The sequence below is a fragment of the Lynx canadensis genome, chromosome X (assembly GCF_007474595.2).
Source record: "Lynx canadensis isolate LIC74 chromosome X, mLynCan4.pri.v2, whole genome shotgun sequence".
NCBI classification, from domain to species: domain Eukaryota; kingdom Metazoa; phylum Chordata; class Mammalia; order Carnivora; family Felidae; genus Lynx; species Lynx canadensis.
Genome location: NC_044321.2, coordinates 15742231 through 15766884, shown reverse-complemented (window position 1 = coordinate 15766884; position 24654 = coordinate 15742231). Strand labels below are relative to the sequence as shown.

The 24654-nt window shown below is 43.0% G+C and overlaps 1 protein-coding gene across 1 annotated transcript in view; it reads left to right on the top strand.

Moving 5' to 3' along the window:
- MAP7D2 (MAP7 domain containing 2) overlaps positions 1-24654 on the top strand; it is a 106974-nt gene that overhangs the window by 51567 nt on the left and 30753 nt on the right. The window contains exons 2-9 of the mRNA XM_030305927.1: positions 2195-2272; positions 3328-3491; positions 9762-9873; positions 10705-10803; positions 13137-13247; positions 15333-15455; positions 20816-20970; positions 24190-24317. Of these exons, the coding sequence (XP_030161787.1) occupies positions 2195-2272; positions 3328-3491; positions 9762-9873; positions 10705-10803; positions 13137-13247; positions 15333-15455; positions 20816-20970; positions 24190-24317 (970 nt within the window). The remainder of the gene's footprint in view (positions 1-2194; positions 2273-3327; positions 3492-9761; positions 9874-10704; positions 10804-13136; positions 13248-15332; positions 15456-20815; positions 20971-24189; positions 24318-24654) is intronic.

Genomic DNA, 24654 nt, shown 5'->3' with positions numbered 1-24654 from the left:
AGTGGGTGGAGTTTTAATAGGTACAAGGAGGATGTGAGAGAAAGAGTGTTTTGAGCTAGAAGGTGTGTGGAAGAAAGGGCCAGTGCTGAGGTCAAGTTGGGAAGAGAGTTTGAGATCAGACTGTGGGGAGCCAGCAATGATGATCTAAGAAATTGGACCTTCAAATTCTTTTTAGATTAGTGTCCTCAATTTGTTTTATTTTTATTTTTTATTTATCGTCAAATTAGCTAACATACAGTGTAGTCTTGGCTTCAGGAGTAGATTCCCATGATTCATCACTTACATGCAGCACCTAGTGCTCATCCCAATAAGTGCCCTCCTCAATGCCCATAACCCATTTCCCCAACCCCCCACTCCCATCAACCCTCAGTTTGTTCTCTGTAGGGCCTTCAAATTCTCGATGATGATCATGTTGTTGATAGCATCATAATTATTAAGAGTTGACTAAATAAAAACATGGGGCACCTGGGTGGCTCAGTTGATGGAGTGCCTGACTTCGGCTCAGGTCATGTCCTCACGTTTCAGGTTCAGGCCCTGCATCAGGCTCTGTGCTGACAGCTCAGAGCCTGGAGCCTGCTTTGGATTCTGTGTCTCCTTCTCTCTCTACCCCTCCCCTGGTTATGCTCTGTCTCTCAAAAATAAATAAAACATTAAAAAAAAAAGTTGACTAAAAACAAACATGGGTAATGGTACTTATAGTCCAGGTTGATTTTCTAGCATTTCAGTCTTGAGCTTCAGTATGCCTGATACATAATCCAGGTTGCAAAATCAGATGCTCATGGGAAGTTGTGACAATCTGGTGTTTATCACATCCATCCCTGTCTGTATTCTTCCTACCTACACTGAGTCCAAGTCTCCAGGTCTTTCCCCTGGACAGTCACAGGAACCTCTCCAAAAGGGGTGCAGTAACTGTGGCAGCAAGGCACACAATAAAGTCAACATGTGATATTACCAGAAAGGAGGGTCTAGGCACCATGAAAGTGAATCTGGTTGTACTAACAGAGAAGCTGATTTCTCTAAGATGTTGTGCCTGAACATTATATAAGTAATGCTCCTGAATGATTGATTGTGACTGAGTGCAGTAAATTATTTCTAATCCTAAAATGACCATAAAGATCATTTGGTCTTTGATTCAAAAAGCTCTTTATGATCCTATAGAAGATGGGTAGAGATGTGGAGCTCCTAGGTTGTTTCCTGGACATTTTGTGTCAGAGGGTTTGGAGGGGGGCTGTCTTCTATTCCATTTTATTTGTTGTAGGTATTTAAATGACAAACAGGAGCACATTATATTTCTTTTTTCTGATTCTAAAATACTAAGATCGAGGGCACCTGGATGGCATGCTCAGTTAAGCATGTGACTTCAGCTCAGGTCAAGATCTCGCAGTTCAAGAGTTTGAGCCCTGCATCAGGCTCTGTGCTGACAGCTCAGAGCTTGGAGCCTGCTTCAGATTCTGTGTCTCCCTGTCTCTCTCTGCTCCTCCTCCACTCATATTCATTCATTCATTCATTCATTCTCTCTCTTTCTCTCTCTCTCTCACACACACACACATACATACACACACATAAATAAGTGTTTTAAAAAAATGTAAAAAAAATAAAATACTAAGATTGACATTGGAACATATTTAACAGAACCCAAAGTCAAAATTCAATGTTGTATTTCTCAGTGCTTACTCAAGGAGCTTGTACATGTCCCTCAGCAGTTGGCTCCCTTCAGAAAATAGAATGTTCACTATCTGTGTAATAGTTGTGTCCACTTTTGTGCTTCTCATCTCCCTGGGAGCCAGGCTCAGGGAGGCCTGGTGTGCTTTTCTTCACACTGCCAGACCTCCTTGGCACTTAACAGCACTTTCTGACTCCCTCCAGGGCCAGTCCTGGGGACAGAGGACTAGGGAAAGGGCGTGGTTCTCCAGGATTGGTATTGGGGCCACTATAGCAGTTTGGTGGGTGAGTGTGAAGCTGTGACTGTCACCCCTCAGCTCTCAGGGCCTGGCTGTGTGTGTGTGTGTGTGTGTGTGTGTGTGTGTGTGTGTGGTGGGGAATGGTGGATTGGGCCCCCATGTGATGGTGATGGTGATGGTGATGGATGATGTATGTGTATGGCCAGACCCAGGGTGTTGGGACCAGTGGCCCCTCACCCTCACCAGATAGGGAAAGAGGGAAAAATAATTTCATCATGTTATATTTTTTATAGGCATGGATGGATTTTTAAGATCTGATGAGAGACAAAGACTAGCTAAAGAAAGACGAGAAGAGAGAGAAAAATGTCTTGGTAAGTTGTGCCCTTTGGCTATTTATGTACAAAGGCATAAAGATGTGGTGGTGTGTTTTCTGAAGATCCTTAGGAATTTATGACTGAATGGGAAGAGAGCTAGGACAATTGCTAGATGAACATGAAGAACTGGGGGGTAAATCTACACTTATGTAGCAAACATTGAACTTCTGCTGTGTTCTAGATACTATGCTAGAGACTGTGGATAAGATGGTAAAGAATGAGAAACAATCACTGACCCCGCCCCCTCAGGCATCCATTATGTGCCCTCACTTATGCTCTCTCTAGGGCATCTAGAAAGGCCATCATCAGAACTGAGAAAATAAGCAGTTAAGACATTTTCTGTGTTAGAATGGGAACCCATTTGAGAAAAGCTGTCTTACCTCTTGCAAGCTATAGACAGAAGGGTATGATGTATTCCCCCCAGGGTACTGGGAGGTAGGTAAATAGTGGTTTCCCCACTGAATTGAGACAAATGAGCTTTCAAATTCCTGATTGCCTCCTGGTGGTTGGTTCACACATTGCATCTCCCAGGGAACCCTTCCCTGACACAGCCAGGTAGATAGTTTTAGGAAATGTCTTGAGAGAGGAGTGTCTTCAATTTATACCCCCTTGCCTAGGTCAATGTCTTAATTATGAGAAATGCATAGTTAACATGTTTTTTAGCGTATGTACCCTTAGAACTCATTTCTCAACCTAGTGTATGGCTTGCCCATTGTGGCAAGTCTCACTTAATGATAGCAATAATAGTTGTAGCTTCCATGTGTAGGGCAGTTACTGTGCACTTTCCGTGCATTGCCTCATTTACTCTTCACAACATTGTGATTTTGCGGACATGATGGTCTCCCCTTCACAGAAGAGGATTATGTGGTTAGCATGCTCAGGGTCACCCAGCTAGTGGCAGACATGCCAGAACCCTTCATCTCAGTCACTGTAGCCTAGAATCCCACTGGGCTCCTTTTTTGGTCTCAGTCTTGTATCTACATTTTGGTCTTAATCCAAACAGCATGGGGTGCTCTGGTAATGACACCTCTCTTCTGCTTTCCTTCCCCCAGCTGCCCGGGAGCAGCAAATCCTAGAGAAACAGAAAAGAGCTAAGCTCCAGTATGAAAAGCAAATCGAAGAACGATGGCGGAAACTGGAAGAGCAGCGGCAGCGGGAGGATCAGAAGAGGGCTGCTGTGGAAGAGAAGAGGAAGCAGAAACTCCGGGAGGAGGAGGTAAGGTCCAAGGACCTCCAAGCCTCTCAGTGGCTCACACGGGGCTTGGTGCTCAAGGGCATCTGAGTGTCCTGCCTAGCTCTAGGGTACAGAAAACATCTCATACCATGTCTTCTCTCAGCAGCAAGACATGGTATAGTGAAAGCAACAATGGAATAAGAATGAAGAGACTTACTCATTCAACTCAGGTGTTAATTTGCTCTGTGACCTTGGACAAGCCAATTGGCCTGTCTGGATATTTGCTTATCTCTGAAGTGAGGGGTTGGATTTAGCAGTCTCCAAGGCCTCTTCCAGACCTAATGTTCTCTGAGTTTGAGACTCAGAAGGAATTATGGATAAGGACCTGCTAATATAGCCCTGGGGGTTGTGCTGTGAGCCTGTGCCTCTTGGATGGACATGAGGCTGGAGGAAGGGACCTGAAGGCAGAGGAGAGGGTGAGGGCAGAGGGTGATGGTCCTCATATTTCATAGCTGGAAAAGCAAATAGTTTTCCTTTAACTACAAAGATGCTAGTATATTTAAATTTTAATGTGGTTCCTTGCTTTAATCATCCTTTCTCTCCAGTTACCTTTTTAAAAAGAAATGGAATGTAATTACCTCTGCAGAGTCCTTTGTTACTAAACTTTGAAAATATATTTAGAAAGCATAGTTGGGGTATAGATTTTCTTAACAACTATATTTTAAGGATGTAATCATAGCCTTGTATCAGGTGATGATCATTTTTTATTCATAAGATCTAATGACTCATCATTTAGTATGAACAATATAGAGGCTTGTTAATCGCTAGCACTATAGGATTCAGAGACATTTGAATAAATTTGGTATCTTTTTAAATTGCTGAATGGTTTATCACTATACATCTTTGCCCCTTCCTCTTTTTTAAATTAAAAAAAAACATGAACATGTGCACATGGACACATACACACACAGTTAGACCCATCTTTGCCTATACACCCCTTATTTAAATGGCGATTTCTGGGGTTCCTGGATGGCTCTGTCATTTGAGCATCCAACTCTTGATTTCGGCTCAGGTCATGATCCCAGGGTTGTGGGACTGAGCCCTGCATCGGGCTCCACCCTGAGCGTGGAGCCTGCTTGGGATTCTCTCTATCCCTTTGCCCCTCTCCCCTGCCCACACACTCTCTCTCTAAAATACAATATGATACCATACGATATGATATGATAACGATTTCTTTGTTCCTCTTAGCAAAGGGAAGTCATTGCAAGGATCTTAGCCCTACTTTGCCATTTCTGGCTGTTGCCTGATGGCTACATGGCTTCATCTGTTCCCTGTGCAAATCCCAGCTCCACTACTAGGAAGCTGGTAGCCGGGGGTGAGTCACATAGCTGCTCATAACCCTCTAACTTACTCTCCTCAGCCCAAAACAGAGGTGGTCACAAATGACTTTTTTTTATAATTTTTTTTAATGTTTGTTTTTGAGAAAGAGAGACCGAGCACAAGTGGGGAGGGGCAGAGAGAGGGGGAGACACAGAATCCGAAGCAGGCTCCACACTCTGAGCTGTCAGCATAGAGCCTGATGTGGGGCTCGAACCCACGAGCCATGAGATCATGACCTGAGCTGAAGTCGGATGCCCAGCCACCTGAGCCACGCAGGCACCCCAAGGAAATGACATTTGTGAAAGTGCCCAGCAAAGCACCTTGTACAGAGTAATGTTCGGAAATGTTAGACTCCCTTCGGTGACTTCAGCTGAATCTTTAGCGATTGCACTTCCAGATAATTTTCTATTTGCTTTGTGTGTTTCCTTTCACCCCTAAGATGGGTGATGGTGGGGAGTGGAGGATGCTGCCTGACCTTTGTCATGACACATACAAGCTGAGCTTGCTTCCGTCTTCTCCCTGGACACAGAAGGGCAAGGCTGAGAGCCTGGGCCTCCCGTGGTTGTGTAGCAACACAAGGAAACAGCAGCCGTCCTCTGCCACTGCTCCCACCCCCAGGGCCCCCAGAGTCCCAGGTGGAGCTTAGGGACTTTCCACATACAGGCCAGCCTGGTAACCACAGCAGCATCAGCAGTCTGCTGGTACCGAGATCTGTTTGGCATTCTTGTGGGTGATCTTTGGAGAGGATGGATAGGTCTGCACTTCAGGAGCCCCTTTACAGAGGAAACCCTGTGCATTTGCCTTCATGGTTCGATGGAGATCTTCAGCAGTGCTGCTGCCTGCTTGGCACATGGCTGTGGAGATTCTCCAATCTTTTCTTCTTCTTATCATGTTCTGTCTCTGTCAACCAGGGAAAAGTCTCTATAGGAATGGTTCATTCCATTGCAGCCCATTTTGCTTCTGTAGCTTATTAGTAAGTATTCAGGTTGCCCACCAAGTCCTACATCTCTGGGTCTGGTATTAGGAGCTTATAAAAGACCTGTTGACTCCACCCGTCCCTCCTAGCCCTGGTCTGGTTCCATGTCCATAGAGTTGCCATGATGTTACTTTTGGTAACTCCTCATGTCTGTGTGGGTGAGCCCCAGACTTGGCCAGGAGGCTTCCTATCTACTAGTACCAAAGTGGGCACCACAAACAGCCTGGCTTCCTGGGGTTTTGAGGACTGGAAGGGCTGGAGGCTGGTCAGGCCTGTCCTGGGGAAGGGGGTGTCCAGTATCCACTTGAGATACTGAGCTTGAGCTCATTCCCTCACTGAAGGCTGCTTTCTCCTCAAATTGGGTTCTTCTAATCCTTACATGCCACACGGCTCCCAAGACTGAGGCTTCTGGAACAAACCCTTGTCACCTACTTGGGTTAAGACTAACAACACAGTATACTCACCCATTCTCCACTTGGCGAAGTATGGTTTCCTGACTAGAGCCCCTGAGAAATGGGGTTTGGTGAAGCCAACTCCATGGTCCTCATGTTAAACAGATAACCAGGAAAGCCCTCTTTCAAAGAGTAGCTTCATCTCTGTGGGATTTTTTGACACATCACAACTTCTCATACTCTTACTGCTTGATACCTAGCAAAATCCACCAGGCTGACTGTAAAAACGAAAATTTCATTAAACTGAGAGCTAGCCACTCTCAGAGGGCATTGGCTGGCATGGGGCCATGGTGACTATATGGCCTTCTGGCCAGATGTAGACATCTGTTTGTAAAGAGAAAGACCTTCTGCAGAGCCCTACTGAGAACCTCTTGGGGGCTTGTCCCCACACTGTTCCCCAGAACACATGTAGTAAGGGCAGTGGAAAAGGCACAGCCAGCTCTCCACTCCTGCTAGAGATGGCTGTCTGGGTCATCGACACTGCCTGGGCAGTGTCCTGCTGGAGGCCTTTTACACTCCTCAGCCAACTCTGTGGCTCACCTTGGTCTTGGTTCTCCTCTGAGTTCATCCAGGCAGACCTAAGGCCAGAGTTAAAGGGGTCAAGGGTGAGGTCCCCTCATTCCTTCCTTCCACTAAGGCTTACCCAGTAGAGGACATTCTCAGGACAAGAATCTACCTTGCCCTTTCCACATCCTCTGTTGATTATCCAGTGATACTCAGGAGAATGAGAATTTGGCAGGAATTTCAGTATGCAGTATGCAGCTATAATATTTATTAATAGTGTTATTCTGGTGTGATTGAACTTTCTCGCATGCTCTGTTATGCTCAGCCTTTCCTCTAACCAGTGGTTCTCACATTGAGGTCCCAGGACCAGCAGCATCTGCATCACCTGAGAACTTGTTAGAAATGCAAATTCTTAGGGGTGCCTGGGTGGCTCAGTCGGTTAAGTGTCCGACTTCGACTTCAGCTCAGGTCATGATCTCATGGTTCATGGGTTCAAGCCCCACATCAGGCTGTGTGCTGATAGCTCAGAGCCTGGAGCCTGCTTCACATTCTGTTTTCCTCTCTCTGCCCCTCCCCCACTTGAACGCGTGTGTGCTCTCTCTCTCTCAATTATAAATGAACATTTTTAAAAAATAATAATAATTTTCCTCTTCAAATCTGGATTCAGCTAGTGTTGGTTAAGGACATATTATGCTAGTTATTGTCTCATAGACTTGAGTGACCTGGTGATATGGGTACTGTTATCCCCACTTTTTTTAACGTGAGGAAAAAACTTTAATTAGGTAAGTATACATGGGAGTTTACAAAAATATCAATATCATCCCCATTTATAGATAGAAAACTTATGCCCAAGGATGTTAAATTATTAACTCAAGGTCATAGGGCTAGAAAGTGGCAGGCAGAGGTGCGATTTGAAGCCATATTTCCTGACTCTAGGATTATTTCCATTCCATCCAATGAAGGAATAGAAAAATCTCTCTCTCCCTCCCTCCCTCCTTTCATCTCTCTTTCTCTCTCTCTCCCTCTCCCTCTCTCTGTCTCTGTCTCTCTCTCTCTCTCTCTCTCTCTGTCTGTCTCTCTCTCTCTCTCTCTCTCTCACACACACACACACACACACACACACACACACACACACACACGATAATACAATATACGACTAACCTCTAACAAGAGTGAAGTGGACCAGTGCTTTGACATATTTGAATTATCCCATTCTGATGATTTTGAGTTCCATAAGTCTCATACCATAGAGTTTGATTACCACCTGTTTTTCATCATCTCTGCAAAAGTGTGTGACACAGAGTAATTGTGTCTTCTCTTAAGGATAGCTTCATTTTCATAAACCTGCTTATGATTCGAAGGAATGTATCTCTAACAGTGGAATTTGCAGCAACTCAGTGGGTAGGGGGGTGGATGGCAGAGGTTTTTTTTTTTTCTTTGAGGTAACAGAACAGTCCAGGAGTAGGTATGGCTTTGGGTGAGCATTCTCTTGTAATTATACCCCTATATAGCTGCTCAGTTTGGCTGATAAGTCTTGGTGTTCTTTGTTGTCATTGATCTCCTAGTAAATGAAAGAGTGTCTTGTGAGATCCTTCTGGCATGTAGGAAATCTCCCATAACCCATTCAATACTAAATTCACTCGAGGTAAAAGGTTTCAACACTTGTATTAGGTCACTGGTTAAATATTTCATGTTAAATCCATATAATGAAATAATTTTCAGTCCTGGTCTCAAGCGACCGTACTTCAAGTGTCAAATAGTCAAGAAGTTCTAGTCCCTCCAAATCCCCAACTTTTCTTGGGGTAGGCCCTGAGGTTTGGCTGTCAGAATTTAATGGGCCAGGGTCATGAGGACAGGACTTTGCTAGGAAATGCACACTCATAATTGTAGAGTCTCAGCCAAAAGCTAGAGCAAATAAAAATCTGAGATTTACAGGAGAAAAAAAATCCCCTTTCTACTCAGAGGTCCCTGGAGAGACCATGTCTTAGCAAAGTGCTATTCAGAGAAAAATTATGCAGAGGAAGCTGAGATGTAGATAATGCACATCCCATCTCTCTGGTATAGACAGAAGGGATAGGTCCAGACACCTCCTAAGCGACCTTTCTGTGTTTCTAGTAAGTAAAATAAAGGAGGAGCCTTTCCCTGATTTTGAAGTCATGGTTACTCAGTTGGTGCTTCCCTGAATTAATTTTGCTTGCTTTTTATTCAAGCCATGAGAAAATAGTTATCTTTTTGTTTTAGATTGGGCTAGCATTCCTAAAATGTCTCAGGGTTGGCTTTTGTTGTTGTTTTTTCTCTTCTGGCTAGAAACTGTCTAGTTCTTCTCCTCACCACCCCCCCACCCCCTGTCTAACTGTTGAGAATGCATCGATGCTTTGTTTTGTGGCCAGAAGGTTCCCTACTCTTGTCTCTTTTAAATTTTGAAATATGCAGCATTATGCCCAGAATACTATGTAGCAGGAAAATGTTACAATGTAGAAAACGATTGATTCCCCTTTAAGAAGTTCTAAGATGAAAATGGGTCTTGGTAAAATAGATCTCAAAGCCATGTATGTATACTCCAGAAAGTTATGTTTAAGACTACAAAAATTCAAATTATATTTTAATTTAAATTTTCTCAAATGAGAATGCTTTATGCTTTTCTACTAGAGAGAATGCACTTGGTTCCAGAGTACAATTCTAGTTCTAGTAGATAGGGCAAAATGGGACGTGAGACAGGCCTGAAGGAGTTAATGCTTGTCTGGCATTATTCTTAAACAAATCAAGGCCTGGCTGCCGCAGTAGCCTGTCCCCTGGGGCTGGGAGCCAGCACTAGCTGCATTGTTTACTCTCCACCCACTAAGATCTCGATGGTGTGATGTAGAGCACGTGTGCCTAGGTTTTGGATGCTTAACACAGAGAGACCCATTTGGTGACTCACCCTGAGCACCGAGAAGAGAAGCTCGGCAGCACAGTGGGGCTGGGTGGTTAATGTTGCTCTCCCTTATGTGAACTGGGCAGGAGCGGCTGGAGGCGATGATGCGTCGGTCCCTGGAGCGCACACAGCAACTGGAGATGAAGAAGAAGTGCTCGTGGGGAGCTTCACTGGCCACAGGGCCTGGAGGACGTGATGGTGAGTGTAGGGCTGTCCCTGCATTGCAGGGCCCAGGTGGGAGATCATGGGGCAAGCAGGAGACCGTGGGCACAGGCTGGTGCCCACGGGGTCTGGGGCATGCTTTGTAGTTATCTGCAGGTACCTTTATCAGCTGTGATGCCAACCTTCCTGTATATGTATTTCTCATGAAGGGGGTCTATGCATTATTTTTGCTAGCAAACAGCAGTTGATACAGTAACTGGGCTTTTTGAGGTAAAACAAAAGAAAAGCAAAGAAAATGAATGCAGAGCCTGGTTAACCAGATGCACATGGCAAGCCTAGGTATACTCTGATTTCAGGGAAGGTCAAATGGCAGTAGCCTAAGTCACTACTGCAGTGTGACCCAGAAAGGCTGAGCAGCGGTTACCCTCCAAAAGGGGCTGGGGCTTTTCCCTCCTCATTATTAATTTTTGTTGCTCTTTCCATTTTGTTTCAAGGTGACTTATTTATTTCATTTTCCAGTTCATGCTCATCTTTAAATTTTCAAGTGCTTAATGTAATGTGTGGATTGTTACTAGTCTCTGGGTAGCTTTTCCCTCTCCAGTGCCTTCTTTACTGTGATTTTGTCATTCTGTTACACAGGAGTTGTATATTAGCTTTTTCTGAAAACAGATGGATTCCATTTGTAGTACAGTTTCTTGACTTCGCTGTATTGTGCTTTTACCCTCTGTCAGTGAATATACTTTATTTTCTTTTGGAGAAGTCAATAACCTATTTCAGTTACTTTTTCTAATTTCCTAGTTAGAAACTAAACCAGAAATTGGGACTTTTTTCTTTTACCTCTCTTTGCTCTGATTTTTTGCTGTGTAGGTGAATCAGAAAATACCCCACCCCCTCCTCTAGGTTTAGCATCCAGCACCCTTCCTCCGGACCCAGGGACCAGTGCCACCGCTGCCGAGTCCACCAACGGTATATCTGAGCTTCACTGCACCGTGGCGTTTTGTGATGACTGTACTGATCATCCTCCTCCATCACTGTGTTTGTCTCAAGCACTCTTACAGTTGATTTCTTAGACTGACCCCTTAGAACTTTTTTTCTAGAACTGTGAATGACATGCCCATGTTTCTTTGTTCCTCTGTCATCGTGGAGCTGTGCATGCCTTACACCCTAGTGCCCTGGAGACATTTCATCCTTAGCTCACCAACTGCTGCTTGAAAATCTTGTCAGTGTTTGACTTATGTGCATTTAGATCTTTAATACTCTCACTAATTACTGGTTTTAGGCATGAAGTAGTAAGGTGTTTCAGTCACTTCTGGTTACCAAAACCTGTGCCCTTAGAGAGTTCTGTGTGTTAATATGATAGATTCCTGGAAGAGGTGTTTGAGACAGAGTGGTAGTGAGTTTATCGGTACCAGCACTGGAAATCTAAAGGAGATAAGTTTGCTTTGGTTTTGATTTACTCTAATAGGCTCTCTGTTTTTGGATACAGGCCTGGGAAATTCTTAGTGCCTAGAACAAGAGCAGAATTGGTAAAATTTTGCTTCCATTTAATAAAGACTTTAGAAATTTAATCCATCTTTGACTGGCAAAGAAAAACAAGATGTAAACGGGATGCAGTATTTATCAGCAATACAGAAGGTCAAGTTACAGCAGTAGGAATAAATATCCTTGGCTTCCAGCATTCCTTTGACAAAGAAAAATCCTTACTGGTGTTGCTGAGCAGCAGACACTTTGCTGCATGGGCCAAGTTAACTGTAGAGTGGCACTGGTCTTTCCTTAACAGAGAGGGGCAGTAGGTAGGAGTTGATAATTACCCCTTGGGAATCACACGCAGGGCTCGGGCCACGGCGAGGCAAGCACAATATGTGACTTGGACACACAATTTAAAGCATTACCAAAAATCTCAGTTATCGAGATGAATTAATATTTGAATAAATCTAAATGCATAATAATCCATGATGAACAAAATATCCAATTTCTAAAGACGAGTACCATACTGAGTCAGCCATAATGGAGCCTACAGCAAAAGGGGAAATGTGTACCCTTTTACACTTGGTTTTATGTAATTTCTACTGGTTAATTTTTTTTTTTCAGAACATTGAAGTACTCAGAAAAAATGCTGAAAAATTGAGTAGGTCTATTAAAACTCATCATTTTTAAAAAAAAAATTTTAATATTTTTATTTATTTTTGAGAGACAGAGCATGAGTGGGGGAAGTGAAGAGAGAGAGAGAGGAAGACACAGAATCTGAAGGAGGCTTGAGGCTTTGAACTGTCAGCACAGAGCTCATCACGGGGCTTGAACTCATGAACCGCAAGATCGTTACCTGAGCCAAAGTCGGACATTTAACTGACTAGGCCACCCAGGCGCACCAAATCTCACATCATTTTAAATTTAAATATTTTATTTATACCAAAATAGAATTTATTATAATTTCATTCCAGCTTAAGACAATTAAAAATTACTTAAGATTGTCATTTGATGAGGACACATTGTAAAACATGGCAATTTTCACATTTGAAAACAGTATGAGGAGAGGAGTACATTTTGAAAATATTATTAATGAGTTTGCTTCCTTTAAAGCCAAGGGCATACATCTTTCCTTTTGCCTCAGGCTTTGATAGGGCGTGGCAGGGCACTATCAGCACCTCTTCATTTGCTATAATGGTTTAATTTAGAAACCAGTCTAAAATAAAATAACGGCTGCAAGTTAAGAACACCAGATCCCAGATCATGTGTTAAAATCCTAACCATAAATAGTCACAGCACTAGAGAAAGGGCCATTGTGAACCCATCTCTTGAGAAGAGGAAGAAACCAACTGCTAAAGGTGGTTCTGCTTTAAATACAGCTTCTTGCAGTACACATTACTTCTCTCTCCAACCTGAGCCTATAGATAACTGTCAGAAAGTCTGGTTTCAGCTCAGTCTCAGACCATAGAACATTTTCCAGTGGTGATTTGTCTCTGTGTCTAGACTGGTTTTGTTTTTGTGTAGTCTGAATGTGCTTAAAAGTCCCTGGACACAAGGAGTTGATTTGCTGGTGGGATTAGTGTGGCTTTAGTTGAACAGTTGAGTGAGGTTGAACATTTGAAATTGAAGAGAAGATCCTGCTTCAGACTGATGACTGCCATGGCCTGGGCATTTCCAGATAAGCTAAGTATGTAGCAGGATGATGGAAGAAGTGTGCTGTGCCACAGCAGTTTAGGAAACGTGTGGATGAGGACAGGAAGAACACTTTGGGATATGTGTTTCTCGATCTACAATGGTGTGAATACCAATGTCTTTAATGCGTTTCTCTGCAGCATGTGACAAACTTTCAACATCAGCCATGAATTTGCCAAAGCAGACGGAGCCTCCCATGAGTAAGCGCCTGTCTTCATCCACCGTGGCAATATCCTATTCCCCAGACCGAGGCAAGTGAACATGTAGACCTGGTCTCTGTAGTTTTCCTCTTTTCTAGTGTGAGTGTCTTAACATCGGTCTTTGTGAGAGCCCCTCGAGCCTCCTGCAAATACCTCCATTATCCTAGCCTTGTGGTCTGAATGTGGGAGCCTCAGGACCTCATTTAATGGGACTTTGGAAAGTGGCATCACTCTTTAGAGTCAGATCGTTGTTGAATAGGTGCAGGAATTAATGATATTCTTTCAGTCTGAAAGAGACTATTCCATTTTCTACAGTGCATGTAGGAGTTATCCTGCCCTAGAATTAATTGACCAGTGGGCAGAGAAGACCATTAAAAAAGTAACTGCCTGGTTATTGATTGATGTGATCTAGTTGATTAGCCAGAAACAGCAGAAGTCATCAGGCTGAGGTTCATGGAAAACCTACAGGTATGAAAAAAATGGGGCTATGCTATTGTCTGTGGTTTGTAGGCCTGCCCATTTCTGTTTGAAAACACGTTCAGAACTAATATGAAGGCTTTAAAAGGAGAAAAGGATGGGTGGCCTGTTCTGGCCCTCATTTTGAGGTGGAAGATGGCATGTGTAGGACGTGTGCCGGTTCCAGAAACTGAATAGATTTAAAACTGCTCGTGTTCTAATTGAGGCTCAGATAAGTCACTAAAAGTAGGAACTTACACCTTCCAGAGTATATAGGTTACGGAAGAGAATGATGCTCTCCATGCATTAAATGTGTATTTTATTTATTTACTTAAAAAAATTTTTTTAATGTTTGTTTATTTTTGAGAGAGAGAGCGTGCATGGGGGAGGGGCAGAGAGAGGGAGACACAGAATCTGAAGCAGGCCCCAGGCTCTGAGCTGTCAGCACAGAGCCCCATGTGGGGCTCAAACTCACGGACCGTGAGATCATGACCTGAGCCAAAGTTGGTCACTTAACCGACTGAGCCACCCAGGCGCCCCTAAACACATATTTTAAAGCATTATTGGAGAAGAGTCAGGTGCCAGTGAAGTATTTAACAGGTCAGGCATTACCAAAGGGCAAGCAGGAAAGGGGTTTTGACTTTGAATAGGCCAGTGTGCCTTTCTGGTTGTTTTTTACTGGCATTGATCTTGCACCTCCAGCACAGAGGCTGTCAGGTCAGAAACCCCATAAGTGTCAGTGTTGCTGATCTCTGATGCAGTTCATGGGTGAACTGAATGCTGGAAACCTTGAATTAACTGCGAGGTGAATGAGAAAACATCTACTTGCTCTTAACTCTGTGTAGCTGTTCCATAGTGAGTGTATTCCATATGTTTTCATTAATTCACAGGGTTACATATTGGTGTTAAATTCATATTTGCAATGATTACTATGTAAAGATATCAGTATGTTAGTACATATTCTTGGCAACTGAATTATCTGCTTGTGGATTATAAATTGAAAAATTTCAATTCCCAAACCGTTTACTGGCTAATGGGTACCCCAAAATTCAAAGTAATGGAAAAGTTAATTCATTACCATATAATATATTCCAAAGCCATCCAGGGTGACATTTTGGTTACTGAATTTTAAATTATGACTACTACTACTTCCATTTAAGCTGATAATAAGTTGGCTATTATTATTTTTGTAGTTCTTATTTATTTTTTGCCCTTATTTACATGGAAAAAGTATGAACAGATGCTTATTTATACATTAACAAAATCGGTGTGTAATGAAATGTTTTTTAACAGAGAACCTAAAGTGTTTCGTAGGAGTAATCTTTTTTTCAATGTTAGATCTACTAGGTGAGTAAATGGTTTCTTGAGTCCATATTACATCTTGGGAGATGGGCTAATTCTCTTCACATGATACAGGTAATATTGTAATACTGTAATAGCATACTGAATGAATTCTGGCACCCTAAAAGAATTACCACACTCTCCCAAACTCCAAATGACACATCATTTGTTTTATTTTAGTATAATGAACTCCGAAGCCATCCTTTGCTAGAATATTTTTATTTTCCACATTCATTCTGCCACCCAAAAGTTAATTTGCATCATTCTCTGTGTTGTTTTAAACATTTTATTTTGTTTTAATTTTGCTTTTTAAAATTTTCATTTGATTCCATCCCTCAGCTCATCGCACACACCTTAGTCCCATGGAAACCTTTCTTGTTATGCGACTGTTGACTCCCACACAGGCTTCTTTAGCCAGAAGCAGAAGTACACTCATGCTCTCTGAGCAAACCAGTGACTCAGGTAAAAGAGGCCAAGCTGGTGACACTGAGAAAAGTGCCCAAAGTGATGTTGGTTGATCTATGAACTATTCCTGAATTTTTGTATTTTGTTTCCCATTTGCTTACTTTGTGAAATGTCTTCAGTGGTTAATCACATTTTCTACCCACCAGTGTTTTGCTGTTGCTATGGTTGTTTTTCTTTTAAGTGTCACAGAGGTAAGTAAATTATTTTATGATTGAGGGCATGTGGATTAGGGGGAAAAAAATCTATTTCATGAGCTATGGAGGTGAGTACACTTTTTTAAAGAGTGATTTGGCAACGTAGCCTATAAACCACAATGTCTGGAATACCATAACCAGATTTACCACTTACTAGCTCTTTCCACTTTGGGTAAATTCATTAACCTCTCTAAGGCTCAGTTTCCTTATCTATAAAATTGAATTACTTTAAACTGTCATGAGAATTAAATGAGATAGGACAATGTTTACAATAGTAAGAGATCAAATGTCTAGAGCCTTGCTACTCAAAGGGTGGCCCATGGACTATCAACATGAGTATCACCTGGGAGCTTGTAAGGAAGACAGATACACTGAAGTCTGAGAAATTCCAGGCCACCCTATGAAAACCTTTTCTTGACCAAATCGGATCAAATTGTCATAGCAAGATTAATGAGGGCTGGCATTCTCTGTTTGCAGATTAGCAACATTGTGTCCACATTAGGGCAGGTGTGGTCTTAGTTCCCAAGATAGTGTATTCAGTTAGATGACATAGACATGACATATAATCCTTTATCTACTTCTGATTTCTAGAAGCAACCTACTAGTTTCTGAGTAATTGTGCTATTTCTCCAAAGAAGATAAAGAAATGGCCAATAAGCATATGATAAGATGCTCAACATCATTAGACATTATGGAAATATATGTCAAAACCACAATGAGATACCACTTCACACTTACTAGGATGGCTAAAATTCAAAGAAAAAAGGAAAAATAGTAAGTGTTGACAAAGATATGGAGAAACTGTAACCTTCATAAATTGCTGGTGGGAATGTAAAATGATGTACTTGTTTTGGAAAACAGTCTGGCAAGTTCCTCAAAAAGTTAAACATAGAGTTACCATGTGACCTAGCAACTGGACTCTTAGGTACAGGCCCAAGAAAATTGAAAACACGCAAAAACTTGTACCTGAGTAGTTCTTAGCAGCATTATCCATATTAGCCACAAAGTGGAAACGACCCAAATGTCCAAAAGATGAATGGGTAAACAAAATGTGGTATATCCATAAAATGGAATATTACTCATCTATAAAAAGAAACGAAGTACTGATACATGCTATGTGATGAACCTTGAAAACATTATGCTCAGTGAAAGAAGCCAGACACAAATGCTACAAATTCTGTGATTCCATTTATATGAATTGTCCAGAATAAGCAAATCCAGAAAGACAGTAAATTAGTGGTTGCTAGGGAATGGGGAAGGGGAATGAATGCTTAATGGGTACAGGGTTTGTTTTGGGGGTAATGTTCTGGAATTTAACTGTAGTTATAATTGCACAACTTGTGAATATACTAAATACCACTAAATTGTGAACTTTTTAAAGGATAATTTTGTGGTACATGAATTATCTCTTAAATGGAAAAAATGCCTGAGAAGTAGGAAGGTCTCCCTTTTGAGAACAAGGAATGTGTCAGGAAGTCCTCAAGACCACTTGAAGGGTCAGTGATTCTCTAGGAGTACTCCCAACTATGATTTATAACAGTGCAAGGCTACAGAACAAAATCAGCAAAAGGAAAAGGCCATAGGATGAAGTCTGGGAAAGACCAGGAACAAGCTTCCAGAGTCCTCTTCCACTGGAGCCACATAGGGCACATTCCTCCGCAATGAGTTGTGACATGTATGAAGTGTTACCTACAAGGAAGCTCATTAGAGACTCACTGCCCAGAGTTTTTATTGGAGGATGGTCACATAGCTACCCCCTGCCTGGTACATACCCAAATTCCAGACTGTCAGAAGGAAAGCAAGTGTTCAGGATAAATCATGCTATTTGTACAAACAGCTTTGGCACAGTGAGCTAGTTACTCTTACCAGTTAATGGTGGGAACCCTCCCGAAATCCAGATTCCCTGATGCCCGGGCCAACCTTGTAAGCCAGCCTTTCCAATGACAGCAGTCAGACCTGCTATGTATTTCTTTTCTGCACACTCTATCCCCTTGGTCCTTGTTGAAGGCACCATTACAGCAGAATTGTCATCAGCAGGATTCTATACAGCAGGCTGAGGCCAATCTATGGTATTGACCTCACTTACGCCCTTTAGAGGTTCTGAACTTAGCCAGTTAAAACACAGACCATTAGCCATAAAGGTCTGTCTTACAAAGCCAGGTAACTTCCTCCCTAAGTTTCTCTATGAACCTTTTTTCTTTTTTTTAACCTGGCCCAAGGCATCAGTTCAGGTCCAGCCCAGCCTGGCCATGACCAGTAAGGCGAAGCTGTCCCAGAGTCTTTCAGGGCTGAGGCAGTATCACAGTAGTCAGAACTTAAGAAATATAATCCCTGAGGGCACACATGTCCCCTGGAGACAGTTTACAGTGTTGGGGAGCCCCCAGCAGGACATACATTGGTTGGCCACCACAGGGCAACCTGTCCCCTTTGTGTCTTTCCCACCAAGGGTCTTCCCGTCCCAGGGTTCTTAATCTGGCCCAAGGAATTCAGTTGGGTCCTTGTTTTCAGAGGGACTGCCTGAGGTGGCCAGTTCTTTTTACTTTTTCATTTTTTTTTTCATTTTTATTTATTTTTGAGGAGGGGAGGGAGAGAGAGAGAGAGACAGAGCATGAGCTGGGGAGGGGCAGAGAGAGAGGGAGACACAGAATCTGAAGCAGGCTCCAGGCTCTGAGCTGTCAGTGCAGAGCATGACACAGGGCCTGAACTCATGGAGTGTGAGATCATGACCTGAGCTGAAGTCAGATGCTTAACCGACTGAGCTACCCAGGCGCCCCAGTGAGGTGGCCAGTTCTAAACAGTTCTGTCAACAACACAAGTTCGTTGCCTGCTGAGTGCGGACAGCATGTGGAGGTGTTCTTTAGGGACTTTGCAGGAACTGGCCCACCCTGTGGTTCACGGTCCCACTGTCACATGCAACTTGGGCTCAGCAGTCCACTTGCAATGTGAAGCACTCACAGCAGCTGGCACAGGCAGCATGATTTTTCCTCCAGAAGAAGGGAGAGTTCTCAGAACAGTTCTGGAAAATAGAAATCACAAATGTCCTTCCCCTCCCTGGCACCATTCCAGGTGCTAGGTTTTGTTGTTGTTGTTGTTGTTGTTGTTGTTTTTATTGTTACCAGCGTGCCCCATTCAGTAATTGAAACTTTACATTTTCTCAGTCATCGTCTATTTTTAAAATGACCTTTCATAAGGAAAGGTTGAATGTCAGAAGGACAAGAGCATTTTTACAAAAAATTTTAACTTAACCAGAAAGACACTCATGTTCAGGAACAAAATCCTGAATTTTCAAAAAAAAATTTCAAGATAGGTTTGCATCAACTGCCATCTCTGTAATCTTATTAATTTATGCAATGAATAGCCTAGAAAAAAGCAATCCCTCCTTGGGAACAGGTGCATTTAACAAATTGCCTTCCTCAAGTGTGCGCAGCAGGAGAAAGGGAAGGGAGGGAAGTAGAGTCAGATTCCCAGTCCATTGTTACAAACTTTCATCCCAGAAAGTCAAATACCAAAAATCTTGTCAGCAGGTGTTGAGTCTAATCATCAGGGCTGCGTGAAGGGGTCATACTCCCTGTGAGTACTCTGTCCCAGCTCACAGCTGTGGCAGGAATCACAAGTTAGGAATATAATTAGGCTCTGCATCAGAAATTAAGAGCTGACCAGCAGTCCCATGTCAGATGGTCCCATCAGAAAACAAGCTCTTTCCCGTGAGCATTTGTCTATGATGCAGATGGTGCAGCCAGTGTCCGTGATACTTTCACAGGTTAAGCCCTATGGAGGGGTGTTCTGTATCTGTAATAGTCCCGGCTTGATTTTTAAAACTCCATATGTATCTCTCTGTCTGGAGATTGCTCTCTTGTCATGTCTCCCTTTTTCCAGAGGCTCCATTATACAAAAGTCAGCACAAAAATAATCAGGTAGGAAGGTTTGTTCTGGTTCCAGTACTTAGAGTTTTAATTTCCAGCCAAACCACTGATGGCAAAGAACAAGGAGGTTGTGCCTCACTCCCGCTTGAGGGAGAAAACAAAAACCAAAGGCATCACCTGGGTTGTATTTTTCCCCTTACTTCCCCTTACTTTAGCCAGTGTGGCGAAAAGCAGCCAGGGGATCCAGCAAGCCAGCTCTTGGAGTTGGATGGGTTATCTTCAAATAGCATAGGTATTTCACCTCTTGCAACACACAACAGCTTGGCTTCTGTGTGATATGGTAGCTGACTCCATAGCCACCAGGCATCAGAAGGTCACCATCCTCCATCCCTTCAGCCTTTGTTTTTCAAACACCACTTTTACCATATGTCAGTGAATCAGTGTCAAGCTCACAGTTCCTGCTTCTTGCATCAATTGTATCAGCGTCTCCAAGACCAGCCCCAGGTTTTGTGATTGCTAGGACTCGGCATATGGTGGCACTCACAGCCGTGATGTGTTATAATGGAAGGCTGCACAGCACATCAGCAGAAGGAACTGGCACACAGGCAAAGTCCAGAGGACACCAGGTGCAAGTTTCCAAGAGTCCTCTCCCAGTGGAGTCACACGGGACGTGCTTAATTCCCCCAGCGACGAGCTGTGATAACACATGTGAAATGTTGCCGACCAGGAAAGCTCGTTAGAGACTCGGTGCCCAGGGTTTTCTTTGAGGGCTGGTCACATAGGCACCCTCTGTCAATTATATACCCGAATTCCACAATAAGTCATGTTGTTTATACAAATAGCAGAGGCACAGTGAGCTACTGGTCAGTTAGAGGGTAAGAGCCCTTCTGAAATCTAAGTTCCCAGGTGTTGATCAGGGGCCAATCTTGTAAGTAGGCCTCTCCAAAGACAGTAGTCAGGCCTGCTGTGTTAACTCTTGAGCTGCACAAGGAAATTGATGTTTAGAGAGGTTAAGTAATCTGCCCAAAGTGATCTAGCTGTTTGGTGACAATGCTAGTTCTGTCTGGTTCCAAAGCCCAGACTTTGAACTCATGAAATTAACTGGGCTCTTGAGCATTGAGTATGGGAGTCTTTCAAGATAGCGTCTATTCTGCATATATACTAGAAAAAGTTTGGTGATATTTGGAGAATGTGCATTGCCCATGTCACATTTTAACAGAAATGTGTTCTTCCCAATTCCTGCTCCCCCTACTTTTTCCATCTGTGCTCCCTGTCTCTTTGTGATATTTTAACTCTCTAGTATCCCATGCCTATCCTCGTGTAGCTCCTGCTGGCCCTCTTAAATCTTCTTACAAGTCTTCTCCCACTCGGAGTGCTGAGAGGAAGAAGACTACATCTACATCTGGCACAGGAGATTCTGGGAAAGGAGCCCCTGCAGGAGCGGAGGCCTCTCCGGTAGGTTGAAACCCACTCACTCACCTCAGGACTGGTTTATCTAACAGTGTGATTATTCCCTGTGCTTAACCTGGGGTCTCTGTTTCCATCAATCTCCAGAGACTGCTCAAGTGGTGAATTTGGTTTAAAATTTCATCCATCCTTGGAAAACCATTTAACTTTTTGCATCTTCCTAAATCTTAGTGCCTTGGAACAACTTCCTAAAGACCTTGTCCTTATTATAGCCTGCCCTCCGGAGGACAGGAGTCAAAAAGAATGCTCTGAGTGTCCTCTCTCTGCTTTTAATAATGTCTGATTCTGGGCCAGTCTTGCCTCTGCGGGCAACTAGAACTAAGGTTCTAGGTCAGCCTTCAATCCATAACAGTGGCCTTCAAACATTTTTGACATAATACTGATACCATCAGTAAAACAAATGTTGAACAGGTACTCCCAATTATGTATATTTATTTAGAAATTATACATACCATACTACTTTTTTTAGTTATCAGTTGTGCATAACAAATCACCCCAAATCTTAGCTGCTTAAAACAAATGTTTATTACTGCACTGGTTCTTTGGGTCAAAAATTGAGGATGGCTTAGCTGGGTAATTCTGGTTCAGGGTCTCTCATGAGGGTTTGGTCAGGATGATGGCCAGACCTGTAGTCATCTGAAAGCTTGGCTGGGGCTCTTACAGAATGGCTCATTCACATGGCTGCTGGTTTCAGTTCCCTATTGTGTGTACCTCTTCATAGAGCTGCTTGAGTGTCCAAATGACATGGCAGCTGCCTTCCTCTAGAGCAGGAAATCTGAGACAGAGAGACAGAGACAGAGACCGAGCGCATGCTGTGTGTGTGTGTGTGTGTGTGCACGCACAAGGGAAAAGCTGTACACCTTTTATGCACTAATCTCACCTGTTACATACCATTGTTTTGCCATATGCTGTTCATTAAAAACAGGTCGCTGAGACCAACCCACACTCACTCAAGGAGCATCAAACGACACGTGGACTTGTCTTAAAAATGCCACATTACTGTACTATTGGGCATTTTTTATAATACATGTATTTTTAAGATTTTTTAAAGATTATTTATTTTGAGAGAGAAAGAGATAATGAGTGGGGGACAGACAGAGAGAAAGGGTGAGAGAGAGAATCCCAAGCAGGCTCCGCTCTCCAAGCTGAGCTCAATGTGGGGCTCATTCTCAGCAACTGTGAGCTCCTGACCTGAGCCGACATCAAGAGTTGGATGCTCAACCAAATGAGCCACCCCGGCGCCCCACCATTTGTATTTGTAAAATCCACTGTGACCCTGAGGTTCTTACATGAGAAGTAAGTGTGTTAGACCCTTGGGTTTTACTAAAAAGTCAATTACTGTGGAAGGGGGTTAACGTGTGTGGGAGCAGGAGGGCCAAATGAGGATTTGTTGTGGAGAAGTGCAATGGGGAGAGAAGGGAACCACCCTTGTGGAGCCCCCGCTACATGCCAGGCACGGAGGCCGTGCCTACTGCCTCTTGCTGACCAGAGACCATGGAGAAGACATAGAGGGACAAGTCTGTGGGGTTGCAGTCACCAGGTACACTGTTAAGAGTCCACAGCTCACTGTCCTGGGTGTTAAAAACCACATTTATTTCCACCTGTAGTTTTTTTGAGTGATTATATATTTTTGTACTCTTCCCAGTTTTTTTCTTTTAAAAATGTTTTAAATTCCAGTCCAGACATATAGTGTTATATTAGTTTAATGTGTGTAATATAATGACTCTACAGTTCTCTACCTTACTCAGTGCTCATCACAGTAAGTATACACTTACTCCCCTTCACCTCTTTGGCCTATCTCCTCCCCTCTCCAGCAACCACTAGTTTGTTCTCTGTATTTGAGAGTCTGTTTTTTGGTTTATCTCTTTTTTTCTTTCTTCATTTGTTTTCTTTCTTAAATTCCACGTATGAGTATTTGTCTTTCTCTGACTGACTTATTTCACTTAGCAAAATACCCTCTAGATCGGTCCATGTTGTTGCATATGGCAAGATTTCATTCTCTTTTATGGCTAATACTCCATTATATATATATATATATATGCCACATATTCTTTTTTTTTTTTTTTTGGACATTTATGCCACATACTCCATTCATCTATCTGTGGGCATTTGGGCTGCTTCTATAATTTGGCTGTTGTAAAACTGCAATAAACCTGGGATGCATATATCTTTTTTTTTAAGTTTATTTATTTTGAGACAGGATGAGTGTTTGCGAGCGGGGGAAGGGCAGGGAGGGAGAGCGAGAGAGAGAGAGAGTGACAGAGAGAGAGAGAGAGAGCAGGAGAAAGAGAGAAAGAGAATCTCAAGCAGGCTCTGCACTGACAGCACAGACCCCATCGTAGGGCTCAAGCTCACGAACTGCAAGATATGACCTGAGCCAAAGTTGGACACTTAAATGACTGAGCCACCCAGGCACCCCTGGTACATATATATATTTTTTGAGTTAGTGTTTTCGTATTCTTTAGGTAAATACTCATTAGAGGAATTACTGGATTTTTGATTTTTTGAGGAACCTCCATACTGTTTTCCATAGTGGCTGCACCAGTTTGTATTCCTGCCGACAGCACATGAGGATTCCTTTCTCTCCACATCCTTGTGAACACCTGTTGTTTCTTTTGTTTTTGATTTTAGCCATTCTGATGGGTATGAGGTGATAGCTCATGACGGTTTTGATTTGCATTTTCCTGATGATGAGTGATCGAGTTTCTTTCTTTTTTTTTTTTTTTGGTTTATTTCTTTATTTTGAGGTGGGGGAGGGGCAGAGAGAGAGGGAAAGAGAATCTTAAGCTGTCAGTGCAGAGCCTGACTTAGGGCTCTATCCCACGAACTGTGAGATCATGACCTGAGCCAAGCTGAAGACTCGGATGCTTAGCTGACTGAGCCATGCAGCCTCCCCGAGTAATCCAGTTTCTATATGTCCAGAATCATCGCATGGTTATGTTGTCAGCTTTTTGCAAGAGAACAAAGAATAGAAAGTCTTTGCATTTTGGGGCAGAAGTGTTTTTTTTTTTTTTTTTTATTGGATGACCTCACTATGATGATCTCATGGTGCTTCCCTGCAGATATGCCCATTGTGGGAAGCACTGTAGCTTCATGTAGATCTTTCTGAAAGAAAGCTATGTATCACTTTTATCTGAGGTGTTTATAGAAATTGTAGAAGTATTGCCAGTTATGGGCCATGGCTGACCTATTCTATGTGCCCTTCAGACAGAGAAGATGAAGAGAGGCCCTCGAACAACAGCTTCCGTTCCCAGCATGGGCCTCGGGTCTCCTCTGAGAAGATGTGAGTTTCCAGGAAGCATTTCTAAGCGGTCATCCTCTCCAGTGACATCCAAGTAAGCATCTTTCTGCTTTGCCACAGTCAGACCATTAAGGCAGTACGGTGCAGCATATGCTTCCTGCTGCCACGTGAGTCGTGGCCAGTCCAAGAGGCAAGCAGGAGGAATGCTGGACCTTGAGTTATATCATTTACTGTCTGTGTATCTTTGGGATAAGTGATGGGCTCTTCAGGGGCTTGTTGCCTGCTAAGTATGAGATTCTGATTTACTGAGATGAATCATTCAGAATTTTCTCCTTTGGTCCATCAGTTCCATTCTGCTTTTCTGACACTCTCTTACACCTGCATCTAGAGTGATTACATTGTGCTTGGGTGCTCAACTTCATGTGTTTGTG